The following is a 26,945-nucleotide window of genomic DNA, read 5'->3' as shown; positions in this document are numbered from 1 at the left end:
GATAAACTGACTTATGGCTGGAGACCCCTAGATAAGCTTCAGGATGGATGTTGGTCACCCACAAGGCGAATAAATAATTACAGAGTTGGGACTTTCTTGCATTCTCCCACAGTCCAGGGAGGGAGGAGGAGCAGAAGATTGTATTGATCACCAGTGGCCAACCATGGCCTATGAGGCCAGCGAGATGGCTCCTTGGGTAGAGATGCTTGCAGGGAGGATTGACAACCCGAGTTTGATCCCAGGACCCTACGGGTGACAGACCTGGCGTATCTGAGGGACGTTCTAGAACGGATTTGAGTTGAGAAGGACTCACATTGCCTGGGCAACCATTCTATGGGTTGGGGGCCCAGGCTGAATACAAAGGAAAAGTAAAGGAAGGCCGAGCATTTATCACTGTGTCCTGTCTTTAGGCAGAATGTGACCAGTCACCATGTCCTTCCCCCGTGTGAAGGACTGTACCCTCACACTAAACCAGAGTCAGCCCTTCCGCCTCTATGTTGCTCTGTCGGGTATTTGGTGTGCTGAGGAAAGTAGCTAATATGATTGGTGCGGGTGGACAGTTTTTCTTCCCAGCCGCTGAGACGGCTCCACAGTAAGGTACTCGCCGCTACACTGGACGACTGCAGTTCAGTCCCCCAGAATTCAAGTGCTGGAAGGAGAGAACCAATCCCCTCCACTTGTCTCCTCATCTCCCCAAGTGCACCATGGCATTCGCATCCACACACTGAATAAATTGTGAAAAAAAGGTCTTTCCTTTGACAGCTTGGGTTGCCTTTAAGCCAATTTTGGCCTGCTTCTGCTTCAAAGCATGCTGTGAACTGGCCATCTCCTGAGCGGTTGAACACTCAGAAGTCCCAACGTTTGTGACAAATTAAGTGAAATTCAAACTGTAAAATCCTTAAAGATGGGGCTGGAGAGATGGCTCAGAGGTTAAAAGCACCGACTGTTCTTCCAGAGGTCCTGAGTTCAATTCCCAGCACCCACATGGTGGCTCACAACCATCTGTAATGAGATCTGGCACCCTCTTCTGTGTACATAATAAATAAATAAATCTTTAAAAAAAATCCTTAAAGATTTATTGGAATATACTCACGGTCTCATTTACCAACTGTCTGACTTTAAAAAAAAATTATACATTTACACGAGGTCATTATCATGTCGGCAGAGCTGGATCATTAAGGCCTCAAATGTTTACTCATTTTGATTTAATAAAGTCTTCATCAACCCCCAGTTTAGACATTTCTCTATAACATTTTTAAAACAAATACCTGTGAAAATGTAGAGTACTAAGATTATTGGTGGAGCTGCCATGGCCAGTTTTCCTTATGTCCTGGCCATTTTTATGTCAATTTGACACAGGCTAGGGTCATAAGAGAGAAGGGAGCCTCCATTGAGAAAATACCTCAAGATCTGGCTGCAGGCAAGCCTGTAGGTCATTTTCTTACTGAGTGACTATTGTGGGAGGGACCCGCCCATTGTGAGTGGTGCCATCCCAGGGCTGGTGGTCCCAGGTTCTATAAGAAAGCATGCTGTGAACTGGCCATCTCCTGTACTCAGACTGGGAACTATCCCAGTTGTCATTGTTATGCCCACATCTTGAGACTCCCAAAAGACCACCACAGAGACCAGATCCGAATCCGTATGCAAAAGCAAAGAGCCTTTATTTCAAGCTCGAGCTTGGTCTCAGACTGTCCAATGAAGGGGTGAGAACAGAGAGTGCGGGGTAGGGTTTTTTTTTTTATCATAGTAGAGGTTGGGGGTGAGGGGATTCCCAGGGTTCAGGACCCTGATGGGCTGACATTTGTCTAGGGGTGTCTTGGCAAAAGGGGATTAGGTGTATGTTGGACTGGGACATCTGGCGATCTTACTTAATGTTTGGAATGTCAGGTACTTCCCCTTAGATGCTATTCCTCCCTGGGTGGTGTCAGTTTATGGTTTTTCCTGGATCCAGGTACTGCCTGCCAGTAAACCAAAACTCAGGCCTACCTTTTAGCTGATTTTTATGGAGCATGTCATGGCAAGTATAGCCAAGCTGCTGCTTGGGTCCCATAGTTATCAAAGATGCAGAGATCCACAACCAAGCACTGGACTGAGCCCATGGAATTGTGTTGAGGAGAGGGAGGAAGGATTGTACAAGGTTGGGGGAAGAAATGGGAAGAGAGAGGAAGGGAAACCGGTCAGAAAGAAAGAAAAAAAACATGAACAAACTGGAGAGAAAGCTGTAAGCAGCACTCTTCCATGGCTTCTATGCCAGCTCCAGCCCCCAGGATCCTGCCCTGCTGGAGTCCCTGTCCTGACTTCTTCTGTGATGAACAGTGATGATGAAGCCTGAGCCAAATAAACTCTTTCCTCTTGGAGTTGCTTTTGGTCATGGTGTTTCATCACAGCAATAGTAACCCTGACTAAGACACCAAGATACTGCTTCTGGTCTTGAAGACTATTCTCTGTGGCTTATTAATGAAGAACGTGCTTGTGAATTAGGGAATAAACACATTTGCGTACTTGGTATATGCAATATTGGCAATCATAGTGAGACACTTAAGGAAAACCGATAGGGTAATTGCTCTCATCCCTGTTTGTAATAGGATCATTTAGGGACCTTAAAAAGTTTCTACCTTACTTGGGAGGCAAAGCCAGGCGGATCTCTGTGAGTTTGAGGCTAGCCTGGGCTACAAAGTGAGTTCCAGGAAAGGCACAAAGCTACACAGAGAAACCCTGTGTTGAAAAACAACAACAAAAGATTCTACCTTAAAAACAAATGGATCAGTCATGTTAGAAGTGCAAAAGCGTTTTGGTGCTTCTAATAACGCAACTGGATTGAAAACCACTGCTTTGGGCCTCTGTTTCCTAACTGGGAACTGACATTGGCCTGGTTGCACACAGACAGACGCTCAGGGGCTGACTCTAGGTATCCTCTAGGTTTCTTTAGGCAAAGCACTACTCTGAAACAGCGGGAACTGTGTTTTAACTTACATATGTACCAGTAGAGGTCACTGTGCTAAAAGAAATAATAAACTGGGAAAAAACTTAAACTTCTTTCAGAAGTTTGACGCAGTATGTCCCAGAAGAACTGTTTAGTTGACCAGTGCTGAAACAACTCACGCCTCTAGCCATGATTATTGCACCAAAGCATCTCAAGGCTTTGCTGTTAGGTGCGTACATATATTTATGATTGTTATGCTAATGCCCGTGCGTGCGTGCATGCGTGCGTGCGCGCGCGCGCGTGTGTGTGTGTGTGTGTGTGTGTGTGTGTGTGTGTGTGTGTGTGTACACGTACAGACACGTGGGGGGTCACAGGACAGCTTCATGAGTAGGTCCTCTCCTACCACCTTGTCTGAGACAGCCTCTTTACCGCTGCATAAACCAGACTAGCTAACCCACAAGCTTCTGTGGGTTCTGTACTGGGTTTACAGCGGCCTTCGATTGCACCCGGCTTTCTGGGGACTCTAGAGATTCAAACTCAGATCCTCACACTTAATAGGCCAGCTCTTTACCCACTGAACCAGCACCCTGCCTGACCCTTTTATTATAAACCACCTCTGTCTCTGGTAATCCTTGCCTTCTCCCCGACTTTACTTTTAGTTAAGCATGCTAGCCTAGAATTTTCTGTGTGTGCCAGGCAGGCCTCAGAATGATCTTCTGGCTTCTATCACCTGAATGATGAGATTGCAGGTACCCTCTACCATAGCCAGCATATGTGTTTTCTTAAAGTATTTGGTTCGCTATTTAGATGGCTGCTCAAACTCTCTTAGGAGTACTGTTTGCACAGTCTGTCTTTTCCATCCATTTACTCTCAATTTATTTTTGTTCTAGGATCTAAAGAGAAACTCCATAAACAACATCTGTTGGTTCTTGTTGGCCTTGTAGACAAGGCTGTGCTACCGTAGACCAGGCTGGCCTCCGATTCACGATCCTCTCAAGTTGCTGAGATCATAGGCATTGGGTCCCCATAGCCAGCATTAGGTCACTTACTGTTTACAGCATGAAGTGAAACAGACCCTTTGGAAAATAGCGTGTGTTATATGAGCTTTCCCTGGGAAGCTGTGAACAAATGTTGACCCCAGATTGGGCATCAGTGACAGATCCAAGAAATGATTACATCTAAGTAACTTGGAGAACCAGAGAATGAGTCAGAGTTACTTATAGGAGCATGGATGAAGGGTTACCTAGAACATGGGCAATTTATGGGTGAGTACATCACCCAAGAAAATGTGTTGTCCCCACGCCCAGCAGTTGCTACTTTTGTATGGGGTGGTGGTGGATGGGGTTCAAGACAGGGTTTCTCTGCATAGCCTGGCTGTCCTGGAACTCACTCTGTAGACCAGGCTGGCCTCCAACTCACAGAGGTCCGCCTGGCTCTGTTCCCGCTCCTGAGTGCTGGGATTAAAGGTGTTCACCATCACTGCCTGGCACTTACTTTTGTATTCTGAAGAGTGGGACCTCGTCCACTCCCTCCCATCCAGTCTTGTGCCTCAATGTCCTGGCTGGAGGACAATATTCCACCACATTCTATCCCTTTCTTACACTCTCCTGCCTCCTCTTCTGAGATATGGATGGACGGAGGAGATGACCCACATATGAACATTCAACAATCACTCCTCAGCACCTTGAACAGTCATGCAGCCGTAGGAACTGCCACTGTCACCCTTACCCCAGCAAACAGAACCTCCCTGAACAAGGCCAGCAGCAGCAATACTCTATGGTGGACCGGGTCTTTCTTTGTACTGCCAGCTCCCAAAAAATGACATGGAGACTTTATTAATTATAAAAGCTTGGCCTTAGCGTAGGCTTGTTCCCAACTAGCTCTGAAAACTTAAAATTAACCCTTTTATATTAATCGACATTTTGCTATGTGGCACGTTCCCCTCCCCCTCTCTCTCTCACACACACACACACACACACACACACACACACATTTTGCTATGTGGCACGTTACCTCTCTCTCTCTCTCTCTCACACACACACACACACACACACACACACACACACACACACGTGCATGTGTGCACATGCACACACATGAATGAACGAGTCTCCTGAAGGTGAAATTTTGGTTTTATTTTAACTGACTATAGCAGATAATAACATAAACTATATATTTTTTCAAATATATAGCAGCAGCCTAAGCCCATCACCGATGATGTAATCATTGAGGAAAAGAGGTGCCTCCAGACACTTCCTCTCTACTGTAGCATCTGCTTCTGATGCCAAGTTTAATCCCTCCAGGCACTGTTGGTGTGAGGTGTTCTCACTCATCTCCTGTCTTCCATGCCTATGCAGCTTCTTACACCTTAGCTTGGCTTCTAGTGAACCTCAAAGGCAGGAAAATCTAAATTCTTCTGGATATTTGGCTCTCATGGTTTAAGTCACACCCTAAAAAGATGGTTCAACTCACTCTAATGCTTCTAAAGTGAATTTTTTTTTAATTTTAAGATTTACTTTTAATTGTGTGTATATGAGTGTGTGTGTATGCGCACATGAGTGTGGGTACTCATGCAGGCCAGAAGAGGGCACTCAATCCCCTGGAGCTAGAGTTATAGGCAGTTGTGAGCCTGGTATGGGTGCTGGGAACTAAACTGGCCCTCTGCAAGAGCAGTGTGTGCTCTTCACTACGGGGTCATCTCTGATGCTCCTCATGTAAATCTGAGAAGAAAGGCTCTGACGGTGTAGGGTCCAAACCCCTGCTGTCCTTCAGTGACCCTAGGAATGTTTAGGCAGACTGAGGTAGAGAGAGGTACAGAGGAGATGAATTCTCATAGCTTGAACTCAAGTTATACTAACTTCTGGAGGGTAGTCTGAGGTAAAGAAGGAGATAGAAAAACAGAGTTCCATCAAGGAAAGGAAGGCTTAAAGAGGCTGTAAGAGCATCAGAGTCCCGAGGACCACTTCTCCACTCGGGTCAGGCCTTAGACGATGGCATTGGTTAGTAGAGTTAATTTGTCCTCTGACCTGGACAGAGAACAGAGCTGGTCATTAGACACGGCCTGAAGCCAGGTGTTGGGAAAGGAAATCAGTATGCAAGTTGACTGTATTACGGCAGCTACCGTTTGCATGGCAACACGCAGGATCACTTCTAAAGCTTCGAAGTCCTCACCGGGATAGGAGGCGGCCTAGTGGGGACCCAGCCTGGCCCGAACCAGGCCGCATCTCCAGTCTTCTTTAAGCAACAGAGAACTTGAACCAGGTGGTATGGTTGTACTCCTCTCCAGGTCCCAGCAGCACAGGAGGGAACCGGGGCTGTGGAAGGAGAGGCGCGGTTAGACCTTGCCGGGCACCATGGGGTGTGCCTCTGCACCAGTCTCTGAAGCCACGTGTGTGTGGACTCCACGGAGCCAGCGAGGACAGTGCGTTACTGATTTGCAGGGAAATGAACGAAAAATCTACCACCGCGCCAAGCCTCCTTCGTCAAAGCGAGAACTGGCTACAGGAAGCAACGCCCCGACTTATACTCTGAAGTATGGTACAAGCTGCTTCCCACGGCTGACCGTTAGAGCCGCAGTGCTCTGAGTGGCAAGCAGGGAGGAAACGGGAGAACAACCCGGAAGACAAGATTCGGATGGTCTCGTAGACTGGTGTGGGCTGGCAAGATGGTTCAGTGGGTAAAGGTGCTTGAGGCTCAGGCTGATACGCCGGAGGTTTACCGCTGGAACCCGCATGGAGGAAGAGAACTGACCCCTGAAAGTTGTCCTCGGACCCCCACGGCACGTCCCTGCCCATGCCCCCGCCCCCCCCGCCCCCCCGCCCCCGGAAAGTGCAGAAAATCAACGGGAAGGGACAAGGAGAAACGCTGAAGACAGCTGTTGATGGTACAAGATTTGAGCTTTTAACAACAGTTACTTGGCTGGGGTTGGATGCTTTGCAAAGCACAAACGCGGACTTGAATCATAGTCATAGCGTGACTTGAGTGTCGGGACCTGTGTGACACCGGATCGACAAGCCAGCCGGTGGCGTTACCTGGTTGACTGCGTCGGGCCAGTTCTGGGTCTCCAGGCAGAAACCGGAGTGCTTGGGATAGACCGCTCCACCCTTGCCCCTCAGAGTGCCATCCAGGAAGTTGCCGGTGTAGAACTGGACGCCGGGTTGGGTGGTGTATACTTCCAGGATCCGGCCACTTCCGGCATGGCGCACCCTGGGGACAAAGACAAGCCGCATCTGAGCGGGGAGGGAAGAGGCCAGGAAGCAGCTTTGGGACGGGAATCGGACCTGGCCGCACCACGGGGCCAAGAAGGATGCAGGAGATAAGAATGGGACAAGGGGGCTGGAGAGATGGCTCAGAGGTTAAAAGCACTGACTGCTCTTCTAGAGGTCCTGAGTTCAATTCCCAGCAACCACATGGTGGCTCACAACCATCTGTAATGAGATCTGGTGCCCTCTTCTGGACTGCTGTCATACATGCTGTATACATAATAAATAAATAAATCTTTAAAAAAAAAAAAAAAAAAAAAAAAAGAATGGGACAAGGATTCTGGAAGCTTCACAGAGGAGGCGTGTTGGGTTTGAGGACCCTCAGAAACAACTTCTCGGATGATCTTGGCCTCTCTGGGGCATGGTAACACAGACGGACCGCAGTCGGTCATGGGAGTCAGGCTGGAGAGAGGTAATTCTAGGGTCCTGACATTCTTCTGTTGTGATGCTGGAGATGGGACTCAGGGCCTTGTCCTTGGCCCGTGATCACTCTGCCATTGCTGCTGAGATATGTTCCCCCCAGGGTGTGGCCCAGGCTGCACCGGAACTCACAAAGCTGTACCTGCCTCTCCTTCTGGAGTGTTGGGGTTAAAGGCATGTGTCCCCATGTCTGGCCATGGGGCTCTGAAAGAGTAGTTTATTTATTTAGCTATTTTTTGGGGTTTTTTTTTTTTTTAATATTTTATTTATTTGTTATGTATGCAGTGTTCTGCCTGCAGGCCAGAAGAGGGCACCAAATCTCATTACAGATGGTTGTGAGCCACCATGTGGTTACTGGGACTTGAACTCAGGACCTCTGGAAGAGCAGCCAGTGTTCTTAACCTCTGAGCCATCTCTCCTAGTTTTGGTTTTCGAGACAGGGTTTCTCTGTGTAGCCCTGACTGTCCTGGATTTCACTCTGTAGACCAGGCTGGCCTTGAACTCACAGAGATCTGCATGCCTCTGCCTCCCACCACCTGGCCTGGGTCTGTACTTCTTGCTAAGGGGGTACTGATATAAAGCAAGGCCTGTGTCGAACAGTCTTACCAGGGGGCAAATCACACAAGAAACCATTCAAAGTGTGTTGTTGCGCCAGTGAGATGGCTCATCAGTAAACGTGCCTGTTGTACAAGCCTGACCCTGAGAATCAACTTCTGAAAGATATCCTGCCCCACCTCACTCCATCCTCTCCCTCTTCCTCCCCGCAATGCACACTAATAATAATATTATTTAAAAAAAATTCTAAATGCAAAATACACATACATTGTCAACCAAGAGGCTGAAGAAAGAAATGTTTGGGAAGAAGGGGCCAGGATTTGAATCAATGGGGAGAAGGCAGGAAGGGCTCCTTGGGTAGGGGCGTTGAGGAGAGAAACCTGAGTAATAGCTATGTAATAGGAAGGTGTCTTGAGCAAGTGGAACCCCAGAGGCCCTGATTCCTAGAGCTCGGAGATTTGGGACGCTCTTTTTGTCTCTTTCAGGGGTCTGAGTCACCTCCCGCCGGGACTCCTTTGAGTCTACAATCATGAACTGACTAGCTGTTCATGCCAAGCATGTTCTTAGGTATTTGGGTAGAGATGGGGACTCCCCAACAAAATGCCCCTGGGAACTGGATTTGCTGAGAAGAGCGTTTGCACTCACTTGTCTATCAAACTGGAGGTGGGGGTGGCCAGAGCTGCAAGAGAAGCGCAGCCTCCAGCTCTGTTACTGTGGGATGGTCTGTATGTCAAATGTGTTGCTGATTGGTCAATAAATAAATCACTGATTGGCCATTGGCTAGGCAGGAAGTATAGGCGGGACAAGGAGGAGAATAGAGCTGGGAAGTGGAAGGCTGAGGAGGAGACACTGCCAGCCGCCATCAGGACAAGGAAGATGTAAAGTACCGGTAAGCCACAAGCCACGTGGCAAGGTATAGATTAATAGAAATGGATTAATTTAAGCTGTAAGAACAGTTAGCAAGAAGCCTGCCACGGCCATACAGTTTGTAACCAATATAAGTCTCTGCGTTTTCTTGGTCGGGTTTGAGCGGCTTGGGACTGGCGGGTGAGAGAGATTTGTCCTGACTGTGGGCCAGGCAGGAAAACTCTAGCAACACTCTGTCCCACAGACTAGGAACGCACCAAGGGCTCTGGACTGTCAGTGAAGGCAGGGGTGACCAGAACAGGAGAATTAGGGCCTCCAACAGAAAAGGGGCGTACAGGCCAGGCAGAGAGGATGCTGGGTAGAAGGTCAGGCAGATGTGAGGTTGGGGAGGATGGATTCACTTAGGGCAGAGGACTTCAGGCTGTGGTATTTGACCCCTGCTCCTATCAGGTGCTGCTAAAACTGTCCTAGGGAAGGCTCCTCACAAGAACTGCTCTTTCTTCTCCCCTGCAGAGACAATAAGGACAAAGTTCCCAACCTTGCACAAAAATGCTTTTCTTTCGATCCCTTCAGACAGAAATTGTGGTCAAAACCATGGATGTGATGATCCTGCAGGTGTTTCCCCAGCTCCACTGGCTTTCTCAGATCGAATGCAGTTCCTTCTACGGGAGCAATGACTCCTGGGAAGAGATTGGAGACAACAGAGGTGGTTATTTTTACCAAGACCAAAGCTTTCTTTCTATACACTGTCCCAAAGGCCTGCTGGGTCTAGTCTCTCAGCCTTCATTTCGACGTGTAGAGGAGATGGGAACCTGGATCCCAAGGAGAATGAGTTGCTGGCTTCCCTGGATCAGAATACGCAACTGATTGCCAAATGCAGTATCTAAAACAATATAAAATGGACAAAAGGGGTGGGACGCAGCTCTGTTGGTAGAGCACTTGCAGAGCATACTTGCCGGGCAGTGGTGGCGCACGCCTTTAATCCCAGCACTCAGAAGACAGAGGCAGGTGGATCTCTGTGAGTTCGAGGCCAGCCTGGTCTACAGAGCAAGTTCCAGGACAGGCACCAAAACTATACAGAGAATCCCTGTCTCAAAATAAAAATAAATACATACATACATACATATATACATACATACACAAAAAATTTTGAGTGGGGAAATGGTTCAGTGGGTAAAGCATTTTCCCTGCAAGCATGCATACTGAGTTCAGATGTTCAGAACCCATGTAAAAGCTGGACTCAAGAGCACTCATTTGTAATCCTAGCATTCCTATGACAGGATGGGAGGCAGACAGGAGAATTCTGGGAAGTTTGCAGGCCAGCTGTCCTAGTGTATGCAGTGGGGACAAGAGAGGCCAGTGTATGCAGTGGAGACGAGAGAGAGAGAGAGAGGTGTATGCAGTGGAGACGAGAGAGGCCAGTGTATGCAGTGGAGACGAGAGAGAGAGAGAGAGGTGTATGCAGTGGGGACAAGAGAGGCCAGTGTATGCAGTGGAGACGAGAGAGAGAGAGAGAGAGGTGTATGCAGTGGGGACAAGAGAGGCCAGTGTATGCAGTGGAGACGAGAGAGAGAGAGAGAGAGGCCAGTGTATGCAGTGGAGACGAGAGAGAGAGAGAGAGAGAGAGAGAGAGAGAGAGAGGTGTATGCAGTGGAGACAAGAGAGGCCAGTGTATGCAGTGGAGACGAGAGAGAGAGAGAGAGAGAGAGAGAGGTGTATGCAGTGGAGACAAGAGAGGCCAGTGTATGCAGTGGAGACGAGAGAGAGAGAGAGGTGTATGCAGTGGAGACAAGAGAGGCCAGTGTATGCAGTGGAGACGAGAGAGAGAGAGAGAGGTGTATGCAGTGGAGACAAGAGAGACCAGTGTATGCAGTGGAGACGAGAGAGAGAGAGAGAGAGAGGTGTATGCAGTGGAGACAAGAGAGGCCAGTGTATGCAGTGGAGACGAGAGAGAGAGAGAGAGGTGTATGCAGTGGAGACAAGAGAGGCCAGTGTATGCAGTGGAGGAGAGAGAGAGAGAGGTGTATGCAGTGGGAACAAGAGAGGCCAGTGAGAGAGAGAGAGAGAGAGAGGAGAGAGAGGAGAGAGAGAGAGAGAGAGAGAGAGGTGTATGCAGTGGAGACAAGAGAGACCAGTGTATGCAGTGGAGACAGTGGAGGAGAGAGAGAGAGAGAGAGAGAGAGAGAGAGAGAGAGAGAGAGAGAGGTGTATGCAGTGGAGACAAGAGAGGCCAGTGTATGCAGAGGAGAGAGAGAGAGAGAGCAGTGGAGAGAGAGAGAGAGAGAGAGAGAGAGAGGTGTATGCAGTGGAGACAAGAGAGACCAGTGTATGCAGAACAGTGGGGACAAGAGAGACCAAAACTCAAACAAGGTGAAAAGTGTGGGAACATGGTCCAAGAATGGAGTCATCCGAGGAGATCGTTTAAGAAAGAATTCTGAGTGCTTTGAGAAAACTCCAAGAAAATAAGGGTCTTGTGACCTCAGTTTCTTCAAAAACACAAAATTGTTCTTGGAATGTGTTTTTGTGCCCTTCCCAGGTGTAGCAGATAGGAGTGAGTTTACTTCACATTACCACAGGCTATTGTCATGTGTTTATATTGCCTCTATGGAAAAACATGTTTTTGTCGTGTACGGCCTGTCTGCCATGCGCTGCTTACCCTTGTGGTTGTACACTCTACTCATGTGACTCCTCTTAACCCTCGGTATACAAATTGTCCGGTGCTCTAAATAAAGTTGGCTATTGCAGGAGACTTTAGTTGGCCTCATTTATTGACTCCATTCTCCCAGGTCTCACCTACTCCAGAGGAGTAAACAGGTGAGGGCTCACATATGGAGGTGTTCTGTGAACTCCACACATGCACGTACTGTGGCAGGCATGCATCTGCACTTACACACACATACAAATGCACACATGCAGATATATATATACACACATATACATATGCGTATATATACATACAAAGTGTTTTTTTTTTAAGTTTGTGTACACCTGTGTCTGTGGAGGTATGTGCACGTGAGTGCAGGGGACTGAAATCCTGAAGAAGGTATTAGATAGTGTTCGAGCTCCTGGAGCTGGAGTTACAGGTGGTTGGGAGCCACCTGACATGGATGCTGGGAGTCAAGCCTGGGTCCTCTGCTGAGCCATCCTCCAGCCCTTGAAGTTTTCTTAAGTGCAAAAATAGAAAAAAAAAATCAAGGAAACACATACTTTTCATTAAGAATTGTGATGGTTGGTCATTGCTGTCTACACCGCAGGATTTAGAACCCTCTAGGAGACATTCCTGGCATGTCTGTCAAGCTGTTTCTGAGAGTTCAAAGAGGAAAGCCCCTGGATATGGGTGCCCCTCTCACTGGCTGGAGTCTCAGATAAAAATAATAGTCAATGAATAAAACGGGAAAAGGGAGGCAGGCGGCTGAGGCTGAGCCCTGTAATCCTCCTGATGTGAGGAATGCGCTGCCTCAGGCCTCTGCAGCCACAGCCCGGAGCCGTGGCTAAGCCATACTTCCCCTCGGTGATGAACCACGCCCTCTCAAACCAGGAGCGAAAGAAAGCCTCCTTCCCTTAGGGCTGCTTTTGCCAGCAGGTACTTGTTACAGTGATGAGAAAAAGAATGACTATAAAGGTTGAGCTGGATAAAGGGTAATAGGTATTCTAGCCTAGGGCTCATAATGAACGACCAGACACGAATAAGTTCTGAGATTCACAGTGAGTCATGTTCTTGTTGTCTGTCCCCATACCCCACCCGTCTCTACCCCGAACATGGTTACTCTGTGCAGCCCTGACTGTCCTGGAGCTCACTCTGTAGACCAGGCTGGCCTCGAACTCACAGAGATCCTCCTGCTGCCTCTGCCTCCCAACTGATGGGCATTAAAGACGTGTGCCACCACCACCTGGCTGAGATTCTTTTTTTTTTTTTTTAAGATTTATTTATTTTGGCCAGGTGGTGGTGGCACGAGGCAGGTGGATCTCTGTGACTTCGAGGCCAGCCTGGTCTACAGAGCGAGATCCAGGACAGCCAAGGCTACACAGAGAAACCCTGTCTCAAAAAAACTGAAAAAAAAAAATATTTTGTATGAAGTGTTCTGCCTGCATGTATGCCTACAGGCTGAAGAGGGCGCCAGATCTCATTACAGATGGTTGTGAGCCACCATGTGTTTGCTAGGAATTGAACTCAGGACCTCTGGAAGAGCAGCCAGTGCTCTCAACCTCTGAGCCATCTCTCCAGTCCCCTGGCTGAGATTCTTAAACCATTGTGGGCTGGTATTAGCTAAAGGGACTCCAGGCACGTCCCCATCAGTCTGTAGACACTCTCCAAACTGTGCTGAGAACAGTTATTGCCACAGGATCAAATGAGCTGACTGGGCAGTCAAGAGGAAGCCGGGATGTACGGCCATTCTAAGGTCCGCCACTTGACTCCGTGCTTTGAAGGACGAGAATCCTGGAGGAGTTACGGTCTGGTGAGCACAGCTTCCCTGATGCTAGCCAGATCCCTCAGCCTTATGTGCAGTTTTTTCCTTACCAGGGAGGCTGTCCTGAAGGCTCATCGTAGGGACACAGACGAGTAGCCAGTCCTGACAGGACATGGCTGTGTGGGGACCAACAGCAAAGCAGAGGAAAGATGTGGCAGTCATCATACAACCATGCCAAGGCCAGAGCATCCCTGCTCGGCATTATAGAGGTCAAAAGGCCATTAAAATGATCAAGGCTGGCCAAGTGGTGTACATCTTTTCTTTTTTTTTTTTTTTTTTTTTTTCTTTTTCCGAGACAGGATTTCTCTGTGTAGCTTTGGAGCCTGTCCTAGAACTCACTCTGTAGCCCAGGCTGGCCTCGAACTCACAGAGATCCTCTGAGCTCTGTCTCCCGAGTGCTGGGACGAAAGGCGTGCGCCACCACCTCCCAGCTGGTGGTGTACATCTTTAATTCCAAACTCAGAAGCAGGAGGATTTCTGTGAGTTCAAGGCCAGCCTGGTCTCCACGGCAAGATCCAGGCCAGCCAGGGCTCCGTGATCTCCTCTCAAAAACAAAACAAATAAACACAAAACCACTGAAATAATTATGTAAGTGAAAAAAGAACCTGCCTGGCCACTAGAGTCCTAAATTCTGCTTCTGTGGCTTCCTACATGCTGTGAGGAAACAGGACCTTTGGACAAAAGAGAACATCCCTTTTTAAATTCCAGAACTGTTCCTGACGCAGGAGGCCTGGGTTCCTTAAATCCACCCGGGGCGTTGGGGGTCTGGAGTACAAACACCTGAGCAAGACACTGTCACCCAGGCAAGACCATCCTGGTATCTGGGCTCTCCGCCTGGGAGTCTGGGAAGCACAAAAGAGCTACCACAGCCAGCCTTAGGAGACACAAGGAAGGCGGTGGTTTGGGAAATGCAGAAACAGCTACGTCTTTGGCTCCGAATCTTCTCTTTCTAAAATAGAATCCTGACAAGGTAATTGCCCATGTGATGAACTTAAGTGGTGACGGATGTAGACGGTACCAAACACCATCTGATGAAGGAATTTCAGGACTCCTCACATGGCCGTTCCCTTCCACGGCACCCACTGTTGCTTGTTCCTCCTGCCCCCTGCAGGAGACATCACCACGCTAGTCACGAGGCGGCGTGTGCACACACCACCCTCAAATCTGCTAATCTTCCGTACCATCTTCTCACACAATGCGTCTGGGCAGGTGTTTCTAAATTTATCCCTAGGCATTTTAATAGATAACTCTTCTCTGTGATGACATTTTTCATCTATGGCAATTTGTCTATTTAAGATTCCTTGGGCTATGCCGGGCGGTGGTGGCACACGCCTTTAATCCTAGCACTCGGGAGGCAGAGGCAGGCGGATCTCTGTGAGTTCGAGGCTAGCCTGGTCTACAGCGCGAGATCCAGGAAAGGCGCAAAGCTACACAGAGAAATCCTGTCTCGAAAAACCCAAAAAAAAAAAAAAAAAAAAAAAGATTCCTTGGGCTAAGCCGGGCGGTGGTGGCTCACTCCTTTAATCCCAGTACAGGGCAGAGGCAGGCAGATCTCTGTAAGTTTGAGGCCATCCTGGTCTACAGAGCAAGTTCAAGGATAGGCTCTAAAGCTACACAGAGAAACCCTGTCTCAAAAAACACAAAAAAACAAACAAACAAAAAAAGATTTCTTGGGCTAGGCAGATGGGTAAGGAAACTTGCTGAGCAAGAGTGGGGACCTGAGTTCAGATCCTCAGCAGCCACACAAAAAGCCAGGTGTGGTTCTGTACACAAGCGCCTACGGCTGGGTGGAGGTAGCATCCGGAGGGATGCTGGGCCTTGCTGGCCACCACCCTAGCTCCAGGCTCAGAGACAGACCATTCCAAGGGAGGGACGCAGAGCTCGGTGTCCTGACATCCTCCTCTGGCTTCCGAATGTGCACACGGGAGCACGCACACACAGAGTTCAAAGAGACCGCTATAATCCTTTCGATTTGATCTTTCTGTGATAATTTCTCAGTATTTGTATTGAACAAGATTAAATGAGAGTTGTTGTTAATGCTTTATCTCCCCTCCCCCCACCCCGTGCTAGAGGCTTAAGCCGGAACCTTACAAATACTAGTCAGGCATTCTAACAACGAGCTACATCCCTAGCCCTGTTTTATCTATTATTTTTTCCCTCTCTCCAGTGAAGCAGCTCCTCTTTTTAAAATCATAATGTCGGCTGCCATTGTTGTTGTTGTTGTTTAGAGATAGTCTTTCTTTCTTTCTTTTTAATAATTTTATTTTCTGGAGCTAAGGACCGAACCCAGGGCCTTGCGCTTGCTAGGCAAGTGCTCTACCACTGAGCTACATCCCCAAACCCGAGATAGTCTTTCTGTGTAGCCCCAGAGGGCCTGGACCCGACTACGTAGTCAATGCTGGTCTCAAATTCACAATCTTCCTGCCTCCGCTTCATGAGTGTCGTGATTACAGATGCATGTCTGGTTATTTATTTTAATTTATTTATTTTTATTTTATGTGCATGGGTGTTTTGCCTGCATGTATGTCCACGTGAGGAGGCCAGATCCCCTGGAACTGGAGTTACAGACAGTTGTGAGCTGCCATGTGGGTGCTGGGAATTGAACCCAGGTCTTTTGGAAGAACAGCCAATGCTCTTAACCACTGAGCCATCTCTCCATGAACCAGACATCTCCAGATGTCTGGTTCTTTATTCATTTTTTTCTTTTCTATACTTATTTTGTTATTCTTATTGTTTAAAAATTTTATTCTGTGTGTGTGTGTCTGTGTGTGTGTGTCTGTGTGTGTGTGTCTGTGTTGGTGTACATGCACATGAGTGCAGGTACCCTAGGAGACCAGAAGAAGGCAGATTCCCTGGGGCCAGAGTTATACGTGGTTACAAACATCTGACCAAGGGTCTTGGAAGCAAACTCACGTCCTCTGCACAAGCAGTGTACACTCTTAACCACGGAGCCATCTCTACAGCCCTTGCTATTATTCTAGGTCACGATCCTTGCACTAGACGCCTAGCTCCCTTCTCTTTTACACTTCCTTGGTTATTATAAGTAGGGCAGATTTTTCTTCGGAGCAGTACTTCAGCTATCTCAGATGTGAAGAATTTTCATTATAAAAAAAAAAAAAAACCTAGCCGGGTGGTGGTGGCGCACACCTTTAATCCCAGCACTTGGGAGGCAAGAGCCAGGCGGATCTCTGTGAGTTCGAGGCCAGCCTGGTCTACAGAGTGAGATCCAGGAAAGGCACCAAAACTACACAGAGAAACCCTGTCTCGAAAAACCAAAAACCAAACCAAAACAAAACAAAAAAACAAAAAACCCAAAAAACAAACAAAAAAACCCCTATATTTACATTATTTTATGCTCTAATGTACTGTAAGTTTTTGTTATATGTGATTATAATACATAGCAATTTGATAGACATTAGAGGTACTAAGAGAACGAAGACACTTTCTGATCCATGCTGGCTGTTTCTTCTATCTTAGGAAACTTCCGAGGCCTTTTCATGGTCTGAGTCACGGGAAAAATTTTGGCTCCTTTTGTTTTGTTTTTAGATAGGGTCTCACTCCACCAGGCTAGCCTCTCTGCTTCTGGTGCTGGGACTAAAGGCAGGCACCACCCCGCCCCGCCCACATTGTTCTTTGACGCAGTGGCTCTCACTGGCCTGGAACTTGGTCCGTCTAGGCTGGCTGGCCCAGTGAGCCCCAGGGTTCTACCAGTCCCTGCCTCCCCTGTCTGTGCCACCACGCCTGGCTTTTTTTCTGTATGTCGTGGGGGTTGAACTCAGGGCCTTATGCTTGCAAGGCAGGTGCCCTTTACAAAGCCTGGGTTATTTCCCCCGCCTCCCCTTTTCACTTTGGAGGAAGGTAGTAGAGACACTGCTTGCCAGGAGGTGGCGCTAGAAACGCGAGACGCGAGAGCAAGAACAGTCACAAACACGGAGCAGTCAGTCCTCCGCACCCTGATTATGGGGAGAATTAGGAGCTAATTTTGGATCTCAAAGGCAAATCCTAGATGGTGGGGATCTCCCGGGTACGTTTTTTTTTTTTTAAACATTTATGTAGACTTTAGTAAGTATAATCATATAATCATAATCAAGTCAGCTTGTGGAGAAACTGCCCAAGGTACATAAAGTAGGAGATACATGTGGCTATCTAATGTTTCTATTTCATTCTTCTTGCAAAATATTTATCAAAGTTGTTTACTATACAGTTTTTCAAGTGTAATTTTGGTTTTGGAAGTCCTTTATTGTAAATGTATATATGCACACACACACACATATACACACACATATTTGTTGTTGTTGGTTTGTTTTTTTTTTTCAGACAGGGTTTCTCTCTGTTGCCCTGCTGTCCTGGATCTCACTCTGTAGACCAGGCTGGCCTCGAACTCAGAGATCCACCTGCCTCTGCCTCCCGAGTGCTGGGACTAAAAGCGTGCGCCTCCACTACCTGGCCACTTAACTTTTTCTTAAAGCCATACTTGACTCAACTGACAGTGTAAGCTTTGTGACAGGCCTAATGATTACGAATACTTCCCCATAAGGCATACGTAGAAGATTATATGAAATAAAGAAGCCATGGAATTTCGTGACAATGGCACAGGGCACACCGCAGGCCTGTCTCGCTTACACGGGGTAAACTGCAAGTCAGGGCTTGCGTACTTCTTCTTCCTTAATGAAGCTGCTGTCTGTCATGGGCTGCTTCACACATTCCATGGACATATTTGAGGGATGATATGTATCAGGAGCACAGCATACAGAAACGAGTCAAACATTTCAGGGTAACGCATGCAGCATCGAGCAGAGGTTGGAGAGAGTTCATTCTTAAAGACTATGACGTGACATAAGATTAGAAATTTGGAGTAGAGCTGGAAGTGGTGGCGCACGCCTTTAATTCCAGCACGGAGGAGGCAGAGGCTGTAGGGTCTCTGTGAGTTGGAGGCCAGCCTAGTTAACATAGCAAATTCCAGGAAAGCCAGGATTACATAGAGACCCCGTCACAAACAAACAAACAAATTTGGAATAGTTCCAAAATAAGATTTTCTTCCTTCCTTCCTTTTCTTTTTTAAAAATTCATGTACCCTCATGTTTCATGTGCAGATATGTAGAAATTATGAAATTTGTCCCCTAGATTTACCATGCCTGGGCTTTTTCTAATAAGTGGAATGTCCTTTTCTGTGACTCCCAAAACACTCCAGTAAAGTCCAACTGATCACTTAAGAATATTTTCTGCCGGGCGGTGGTGACGCACACCTTTAATCCCAGCACTCGGGAGGCAGAGCCAGGCGGATCTCTGTGAGTTCGAGGCCAGCCTGGGCTACCAAGTGAGTTCCAGGAGAGGCACCAAAGCTACACAGAGAAACCCTGTCTCGAAAAACCAAAAAAAAAAAAAAAAAGACTATTTTCTAAGGGCTGAAGAGACGGCTTTGCAGTTAAGAGCACCGGCTGCTCTTCTAGAGGGCCCAGGTTCAATTCCCGGCACCCACACGGCAGCTCACAAAATGCCTGCTAACGTGAATTCCAGGGGGTCTGATGTCCTCTTCCGGCCTCTGTGGGTAGAAGGTACGCATACGCATACGGTGCACAGAATACATGCAGGAAAAAAAAAATACCCATGCACATGAAATAAAAAAAGCATTCTCTCTAATACAGACTTGTGATCTCAGCATCACAAGGATGAGGCAGGAGAATCACCCTGAGCACCACATCTGAGGTACAGAGTAAGACTCTATCTCAACACAACAGTAACAACAACGGGGGGGGGGGGGGGGGGGGGGGGGGGGGGGGGGGAGTGTCATCTGTAGCTAAATGCTTCCTGGTTTTGTTCAGCTCCTGTGACCCTGCAGCCAGTCACTTGAACCCAAGCAAACACACAGAGACTTATATTGCTTATAAACTATATGGTCGTGTGGCTCAGGCTTCTTGTTATCTAGTTTTTTTTTTTTTCTTTTTCCAGAATTGAGGACCGAACCCAGGGCCTTGCGCTTGCTAGGCAAGCACTCTACCACTGAGCTAAATCCCCAACCCATGTTATCTAGTTTTCATACCTTAAATTAACTCATTTCTATAAATCTATACCTTGCCACGTGGCTCGTGGCTTACCGGTACTTTACATCCTGTTCCTCATGGAGGTGGCTGGCAGCATTTCCTGACTCAGTCTTTCCTTCCCAGAATTCTCCTCTCTCTTTATCCTGCCTACATTATACTTCCTGCCTGGCTACTGGCCAATCAGCGTTTTATTTATCAATCAATCAGAGTAAAACATTCACAGCATCCCCAGCAGTCATCTACAGCAAGGTATGGTTCTGCATCTAATCCCAGCCCCTGGGGACTGGGCAGGAATATCTCAAGTTTAAGATCAGCCTGAGTGACACAGTGAGACCCAGTCTAAAAAACGAAAAGCTGTGCAGTGGATCTTTGTGAGTTCGAGGCCAGCCTGGTCCACTGGTCTACAGAGTGAGTTCCAGGACAGTCAGAGCTATATAACAGAGAGAATCTATCTCAAAAAAACCAAACAGCAAAACCAAAACCCAAAACCGAAAAAGTCAGAGTACCCTCTAACCTGTCTATTAGCATTTTTCCTGGGAAAGGACTCTAACTTTTACAGTCAGACTAATCCCTTTTCTACTTTGTTCTCATGAGACATGGAACAGACTTTCTGAACCATTCACCACACGCTGGGATGGTCGAACTATTGCACAATAGCAAGCTTTTGGCCTCTTACAAAGATGAGTTCTCCAAGGGCAGGAGCAGTGTGTTAGAATTCTTGGCCATTCCCCCAGCTACGTGACTGCACACGCACAGTCATCCTAGGACTTTATGTCCTACATAATCCGTGTGCTGCATGACCATGTAATTTGTGCGCAGCATGATCACGAAATTTATGTGCATGTGTGGCGTAGCTACGTAAGCCCATATGCGCATGTGCGGGCGGAAGCTATAAAAGCATATTCCACTTATCCCTCTTCCCTTTTTCCTATGCGATCATTCCCATGGCCTGAGCACACCCTTTCTGTTCCCTTCCCTTAATAAACTCTTATAGTGGATTTTGTCGTACCTCGTGGCCTTTCTCACATGGTAAACAGTGCCGCTTAATAAATAACACAGTGTCCTGCGTGCCGTAGCCTCCGGCATGAGCTAGAGCCTTTGCTTGATGGAAAAGCTGAGGCTGCCTGAACCAATGCTGGAAAACAGGAGCCATTATGGGGAGTCTGGGAAGGCCCGTGTGAACTGCCTCATCCAGACCCCTTACTTTGTAGAGAGAGAGAAACACTGAACCAGATGCATGGGGACTTGCCCGAAGTGCTACGTCTCCAGAGCCCCAGCCTCCAAATGTCCTCGAAGGCCCTCTCTGACGCTCTATGAGGTGAGGGGGCCTTGGTGACAGCAACCTTCCACCCTGAGCCCCCAAGTCCTCTTGGTTTTTCTAAGACTCTGGAAAATGAACCAGCTCTTTGCACTTTGGCTAATCTGCATATGTGAGTTGCTGCTTCGTGCTAAGAATAGAAAAGAGACGTCAATCATGCTTTGAACAAAGCTGAGTGCACAGAAAATGAAAAGGAAATGGAAAATGTGTCCGCAGAGAGGATGTCATATCATGGTTCTGGTTTAGAAGCCACCAGATCCCTCCCTCCCCACCCCGTCTCCCTCCCTGTCCGTCCATCCACCCACCCATCCATCCATCTCTCAGTATGCCACAAAACCTAAAGCCTGGCAGTTTGGTAACCTCTGACCCAAAGACGTGGGGGGTACAGCTCAAGGGCTCAGGAGTGAGTTGACTGAACCTGCTTCCTCATGCCGGCAGAACCTGAGTCACACGGCGGTAAGGACCCCCTCGCGAGCTGTTCACGCAGGCCACAAGACCTAAAGCTGCAGGGAAGCTGCTGTGGCGAGGGTGGGCTGGATGTAACAGCCTGGGGCTCGCTTGGGAGAGAGGCAAGTGAGCTGAGAACATTTGCAATGGGGTGTTTTTCAGCGATGGGCTCCTGACCTGAACCGGGGTCGGGTAGGGGTGGATGGGAGGTCATGAGTGGGTGGGTGAGAGCCGAGGGAAAGGATAGAAGGATCAAAGGACTATGGGCTCTTGTGGTACTGAAGAATGATGGGATCTCAAGGACAGACATCCTGAAGAGAGGTCAGAGGCGGAGGAACACAGTCAAACCTAAGACAGTAGCACTGAACAGGTAAGGACAGGCTCATCTGAAGACAGCAGATCAGGACGGCACCAGTATGGATAAGGAAAAGACCACGAATTACGACAGGGTGGTGTTGGAGTGACAATGACCCGGAAGTGCGGGGTAGGGACAGGAGGAGGCCGTATGGACAGGGTCCCCAAAGACTTCATGAGCATGGCGCTCTGGCCGTAATAGCAGCGTCAGTTTGGCAAGATGAAGCGGATCTGATCGCTGAAGACAGAAACTGTCTAATGCTAGATCTCTGTCACCAGGGGTGAGTCGGCCTCGTACTAGTCACATCCTTGACAGTGTGAAGTGTCTTCTGAAAGTGAAAACTCAGCCCTTCTGCAACCCACCTGCCTCGATTTCTCTTATCTCACCGAGGGCCTCACCGGCACATTTTATCACCAGGAGTGTGGCCTTTCTTCATGTCTGTGGCAGACTGAAGCCCCGTCTACATCGCTTCCCACATATCCCCTTTCTGAGGTGGGACTGACACTCCCTCACTGATGGCTGATATCTTTCTTTTCCCCCTAGAACTTACACGCACCTCAAGAACTGCCTCAAACAACAGAGGTGCTGGGTGTGACTCGAGCTGAAGTTATGAAATACACAGCGGCTTCAGCCTGGGCTGCCCTATCAGGACATGTGCTCTGGAAGCCCCGCCACCATACATATCATCAGGAAGCTTAAGAAGTCACAAGGCGGAGCGTGTGCAGTCAGGATGACAGCCCAACAAAGAAGGGGAGTCTGCAGATGTCCCAGCAGCACCTGCTCTGATCTTTGCTGGAGGCCCCAGGGCTGACCCGCCCTGACTAAGAGAAACAATGAGATTGTAAACAACCGGGTTGGAGGGATCGGTTGGTTATGCAGCAACAGCTCCAGTACATCGTTCCAGGATGTTTTTACCTCTCCGAACTTAACTGATAAGCCCTAGGGGAGGCTCCTCTCTCTCCATCCTTCTCTCCTATGTGCATTGTTTTTAAGTGCCTTCAAGAGAGGCTACATCAAGAGCCTGGATCCTTGACTTTACTTTTGGATGGGAGAAAACCAAGCATAGGTAAAGGGGGGTGCTGGGGGTGCTGGGGGACCCGAGTTGAATGCACAGAACCACGTTAAAAAAGTAAAAAGTTAATTAAAATTTAAATGCCAGGCACAGTGACATGTGACCCCTGCTCCAGGAAAACGCAGACAGGCAGCTGCTTGGGGCTCACTGGCCAGCGAGCCAAGCCTAATTGTTAAGTTCCAGGTCTGTGAGAAATCTCCAAGGACAGGATGGATGGTGCCCAAGGAAGGGCATGTGAGGCTGTCATGTGGCTTCTGCGTGCATGTGCACACACACATACAAACAGGAGTTTATGAGTTCAATTTTTTCTTTAAAGTATCATCTAGCCTGGCGGTGGTGGCACACCCCTTTAGTCCCAGCACTCGGGAGGCAGAACCAGGCGGATCTCTGTGAGTTCGAGGCCAGCCTGGTCTACAGAGCGAGATCCAGGACAGGCACCAAAACTACACAGAGAAACCCTGTCTTGAGGAAAAAAAAAAAAATTAAAGTATCATCTATGTCAATGGTTAAACTGACCCCAGGAAGCCGGAAACAACATGGCAGACACAGACTTACAATCCCATGATTGTGTGATTGTGGGACTCAGGTGGGTCAACATTGGTTTTCCAGAGGTGTGACAGCATGAGTCAGGATTGGCTCATGCGATGAGGGGCAGGCGATGATAGACTTCTGCTTGGGACACAAGCTAGACACGTTTATATGACATCACACAAACCCTAAGGGGTTCTGAGCTCTGACAATTCGGGTGTGGGGGTAAAAGATGTAAGAAACAGGGTAGACAGTGAGCTGCTGCTTATGAACTCTTGATCAAAAATAGTGAAATAGTTGTCTGCTTTTTCTGAATGTGCGTCGCTTAAAAAAAAAAAAAGCAATGTCCTCTACACATGTGCTGTGGCTTGCAAGCTCCCCAACACACCCCACATGCAGATACACCTACCCCACATACAGATACACACCATCACATGCAGATACATACATATTCACATACAGATACACCTACCCCCACATACAGATACACACTCCTCATATACAGGCACTCCCCACATGCAGATACATATACCCCCACATGTAGATACACCCCCCACATACAGATGCACACCCCCACAGATACACACCCCCACATGCAGATACACACCCCCACATACAGACACTCCCCCCACACACAAATAATACTAAATAACAGTCTTTAAAAGGAGGAGAAGAAGGAGAAAAGAATAGAGCCAGCAAGATGGCACTTGTCAGAAAGCCTATGACCTAAGTTTGATTCTTGGGACCCACACTGGAGAAGGAGAGAGAACCAACTCCCACAAGTTATCCTCTGACCTCCACACATACACCATGGCTTGTGTGTGTGCATACATACATGAAATGTTTTTAAAAAATGCAATTTAAAAACTTTAAATCTGGTAGAGGCTCTCTAGAAAACTCTGGTGAGATAGGTAGGAAAATGTTTTCTCCAATAATGTTTTTTCTTTCTTTAAAAATAAAGGGGGTGGGAGGCTGGAGAGATGGCTCAGTGGTTAAGATCACTGGCTGCCCTTCCAGAGGTCCTGAGTTCAATTCCCAGCAACAGTTCCTGAGACAGGGTTTCTCTCTATAGTCCCGACGCACCTGGAACTCGCTCTGTAAACCAGGCTGGCCTCGAACACACAGAGATCCTCCTGCCTCTGCCTCCCAAGTGCTGGGATTAAAGGTGTGCGCCACCCCGACCGGCTGACCCATGTTCAACTGCTGTTCACATGGAACCCTTCTCCACTCCCTCCGGAACAGCGCTCGCCCATCTATAATGAGATCTGGTGCCCTCTTCTGGCCAGCAGGCATACATGCAGACATTTTAATTTAACAGTAAATTTTTTAAAAAAAGGATCAGGAGGCAGAGGCAGGCGATCTCTGCGAGTTCGAGGCCAGCCTGGTCTGCCAGGGATGTACCACAGTGGAAGGTACTTTCCCAGCACATGCAAGGCCTTGGGTTCAATCCCCAGCACCATGCATATACACAGGAAGTTTAAAAAACACTGTGTCTTCTGAAACTCGTTTTTTTTTTTTGGGGGGGGGGTTGGGGATGTAGTTCAGTTGGTAGACTGCTGGTCTAGGATACATGAAACCCTGGGTTTTATCACCAGTCCTGCATAAACTGGATGCTGCCTGTCGACAACCCCAGCACATGGGCAGTAGAAGCAGGAGAGCCAGAAATGAGAGGTTACTCTGACTACAGATTCAGGCCAGTCCAGAATACATGAGGTCCCATGGTCCCGTGTGTGTGTGTGTGTGTGTGTGTGTGTGTGTGTGTGTGTGTGTGTGTGTGTTCCCAGGGATTAATCCTGGGGCCTTAGGCAAACACTCTACCACTGACTCATACACCAAGGTTTCCTTTTGCTTTTTATTCTAAGATAGGGTTTCACGAAGTTGCCCAAGCAGACCTTGAACTTGAGATTCTCCTTCCTCAGCCTCTCAAGCAGCTGGGATTACAGGCCTCCGCCATCAGCCCCAGTTTAAAAACAAAGTTTCTGTTTTCCTTGTATTTTGCTTTGTAAACCTACGCAAAATATCTTCGGATTCAGATGAACTCAGATACTGAGCGACCTTGGCTAAGTTCTGTGTCTTTGCAGGATTTAATTTCCCTAATACCAGCATCTGCTTGGCACACGATTAGCTTGTTTTGATTGTTACACACGTGCATGTACACGTGCATTTGGTAAAAGGAAAAGTGTTGGAGCACAGCCAGTTTCCTTTAAGAATAGGTTATTTCTGTTTTGTTTTTCACTTTCCACTGTTAATTATTTAAAGGTTTAGAACAATGGGTTTAAAACTACGTGTGGAGTCATGAGTTCCCTGGAGAATCCTGAGAGCTATAGACTTTCTCTCTCTCTCTCTCAGTAAATGTGCATATGCACACACAGAAGGTTCTAGCCTTATACTGCGAAGCATCACAGAGCATGCTTCCTTCCCCTGACTGCAAGCCAAAATTCACGGGTGGCATGCTGCAGGTACATCACCAGTCACGAGGAGTATACTGGCTGATTTCCACTCACAGCAGTGCAGCAAAAGGATCCAGGTGCCACACCGGGGCCTCCTTCTGCCTCATTTACAATCCCCCCACTTTCTGGCAGGCACATACGACAAACCCATGAAGTCAGAGATGCTTGACTCAGTGTGAGCAAATCAGAAATAGTAGGGGAAGGAAGCACGCAAAAAAGCAGGGCTCGCTCCTAACGACAACCTCCAAAACGCAGCTGCAGAGGCCAAGCGTCCACCCCTGGATTTTGGTGGGTATCAGAAGTCGCTGATCACCAATAACGGTGACATCACCTCCCTGGAGCATCCTGTTCACCTGTTTGGAAATCGGACTCCACAGAATGATTGGTCTAGACTGAACCATCATTTAAAAATTTTTTTTAAAAGATTTTTATTTACTTTGTAAGTACTTTCCTTGTACAAATATGTATGTACCACACGGGTGCCTGGTACCACTGGAGGTAAAAAGAGGTGTCAGATCCCCTGGAACTGGAGTTACAGGTGGCTATAAGCCATCATGTGGGTATTGGAAACCAAACCTGGGTCTTCTGCAAAAGCAACAAGTGCTCTTAATCACTGAGCCAGCTCACCACCTTGAAATTATTTGTTTATTTATTTATTTTGGTACTTGGAGACAAGACAATCGTCTGCCTGCTGGGATTAAAGGTGTGCACCATCCCCACCTTGAGAAGATATATATTTATAAGCCCTGAACTCAGGAATCTGAGGCAGGAGGTTGATAAATTTGAGTTCAAGACAGGCTGTGTTACATACTGAGCTGTTACCTCAAAAAAAAAAAAAAAATTCAAAGTGGGCCGGGTGGTGGTGGCACACACTTTTAATCCCAGCACTTGGGAGGCAGAGGCAGGCGGATGGATCTCTGTGAGTTCAAGGCCAGCCTGGTCTACAGAGCGAGATCCATGAAAGGCACCAAAACCACACAGAGAAGCCCTGTCTGGAAGAACAAAACAAAACAAAAAAGAAAAAAAGAAAAGAAAGGCCTTTCTGATGTGTTGGCCCAGGGTGGACAGTGAGCAGCAGTCTATCCCAGGGGCACCTCGTTGCTGTTCAGCTCTGGGATCCAGATGCGGGACCCACAAATAGGTGACGATTTCCAATTAGGACACCCCAAGATTTTTGTCACACCCATGCGGCACAAACAGTGAAGCTGGTTGTTGATTTTGGGAATACTCTGTGATAT

General features: G+C 47.9%; 1 protein-coding gene across 1 annotated transcript in view; it reads right to left on the bottom strand.

Annotated features, from left to right (window-relative positions):
* Window positions 1-5,037: 5,037 nt before the first annotated feature.
* Window positions 5,038-26,945, bottom strand: part of Galm (galactose mutarotase) — a 60,478-nt gene continuing 38,570 nt past the window's right edge. The window contains exons 5-7 of the mRNA XM_052746346.1: window positions 9,566-9,707; window positions 6,955-7,129; window positions 5,038-6,237 (exon numbers count right to left, since the gene is read on the bottom strand). Of these exons, the coding sequence (XP_052602306.1) occupies window positions 6,160-6,237; window positions 6,955-7,129; window positions 9,566-9,707 (395 nt within the window). The 3' untranslated portion in view covers window positions 5,038-6,159. The remainder of the gene's footprint in view (window positions 6,238-6,954; window positions 7,130-9,565; window positions 9,708-26,945) is intronic.

The sequence above is a fragment of the Peromyscus californicus genome, unplaced genomic scaffold, assembly GCF_007827085.1.
Source record: "Peromyscus californicus insignis strain IS unplaced genomic scaffold, ASM782708v3 Scaffold_1__1_contigs__length_55948999, whole genome shotgun sequence".
Lineage (NCBI taxonomy): Eukaryota > Metazoa > Chordata > Mammalia > Rodentia > Cricetidae > Peromyscus > Peromyscus californicus.
The sequence above is the reverse complement of the archived record's forward strand: the minus strand, read 5'-3'. Positions and strand labels throughout refer to the sequence as shown.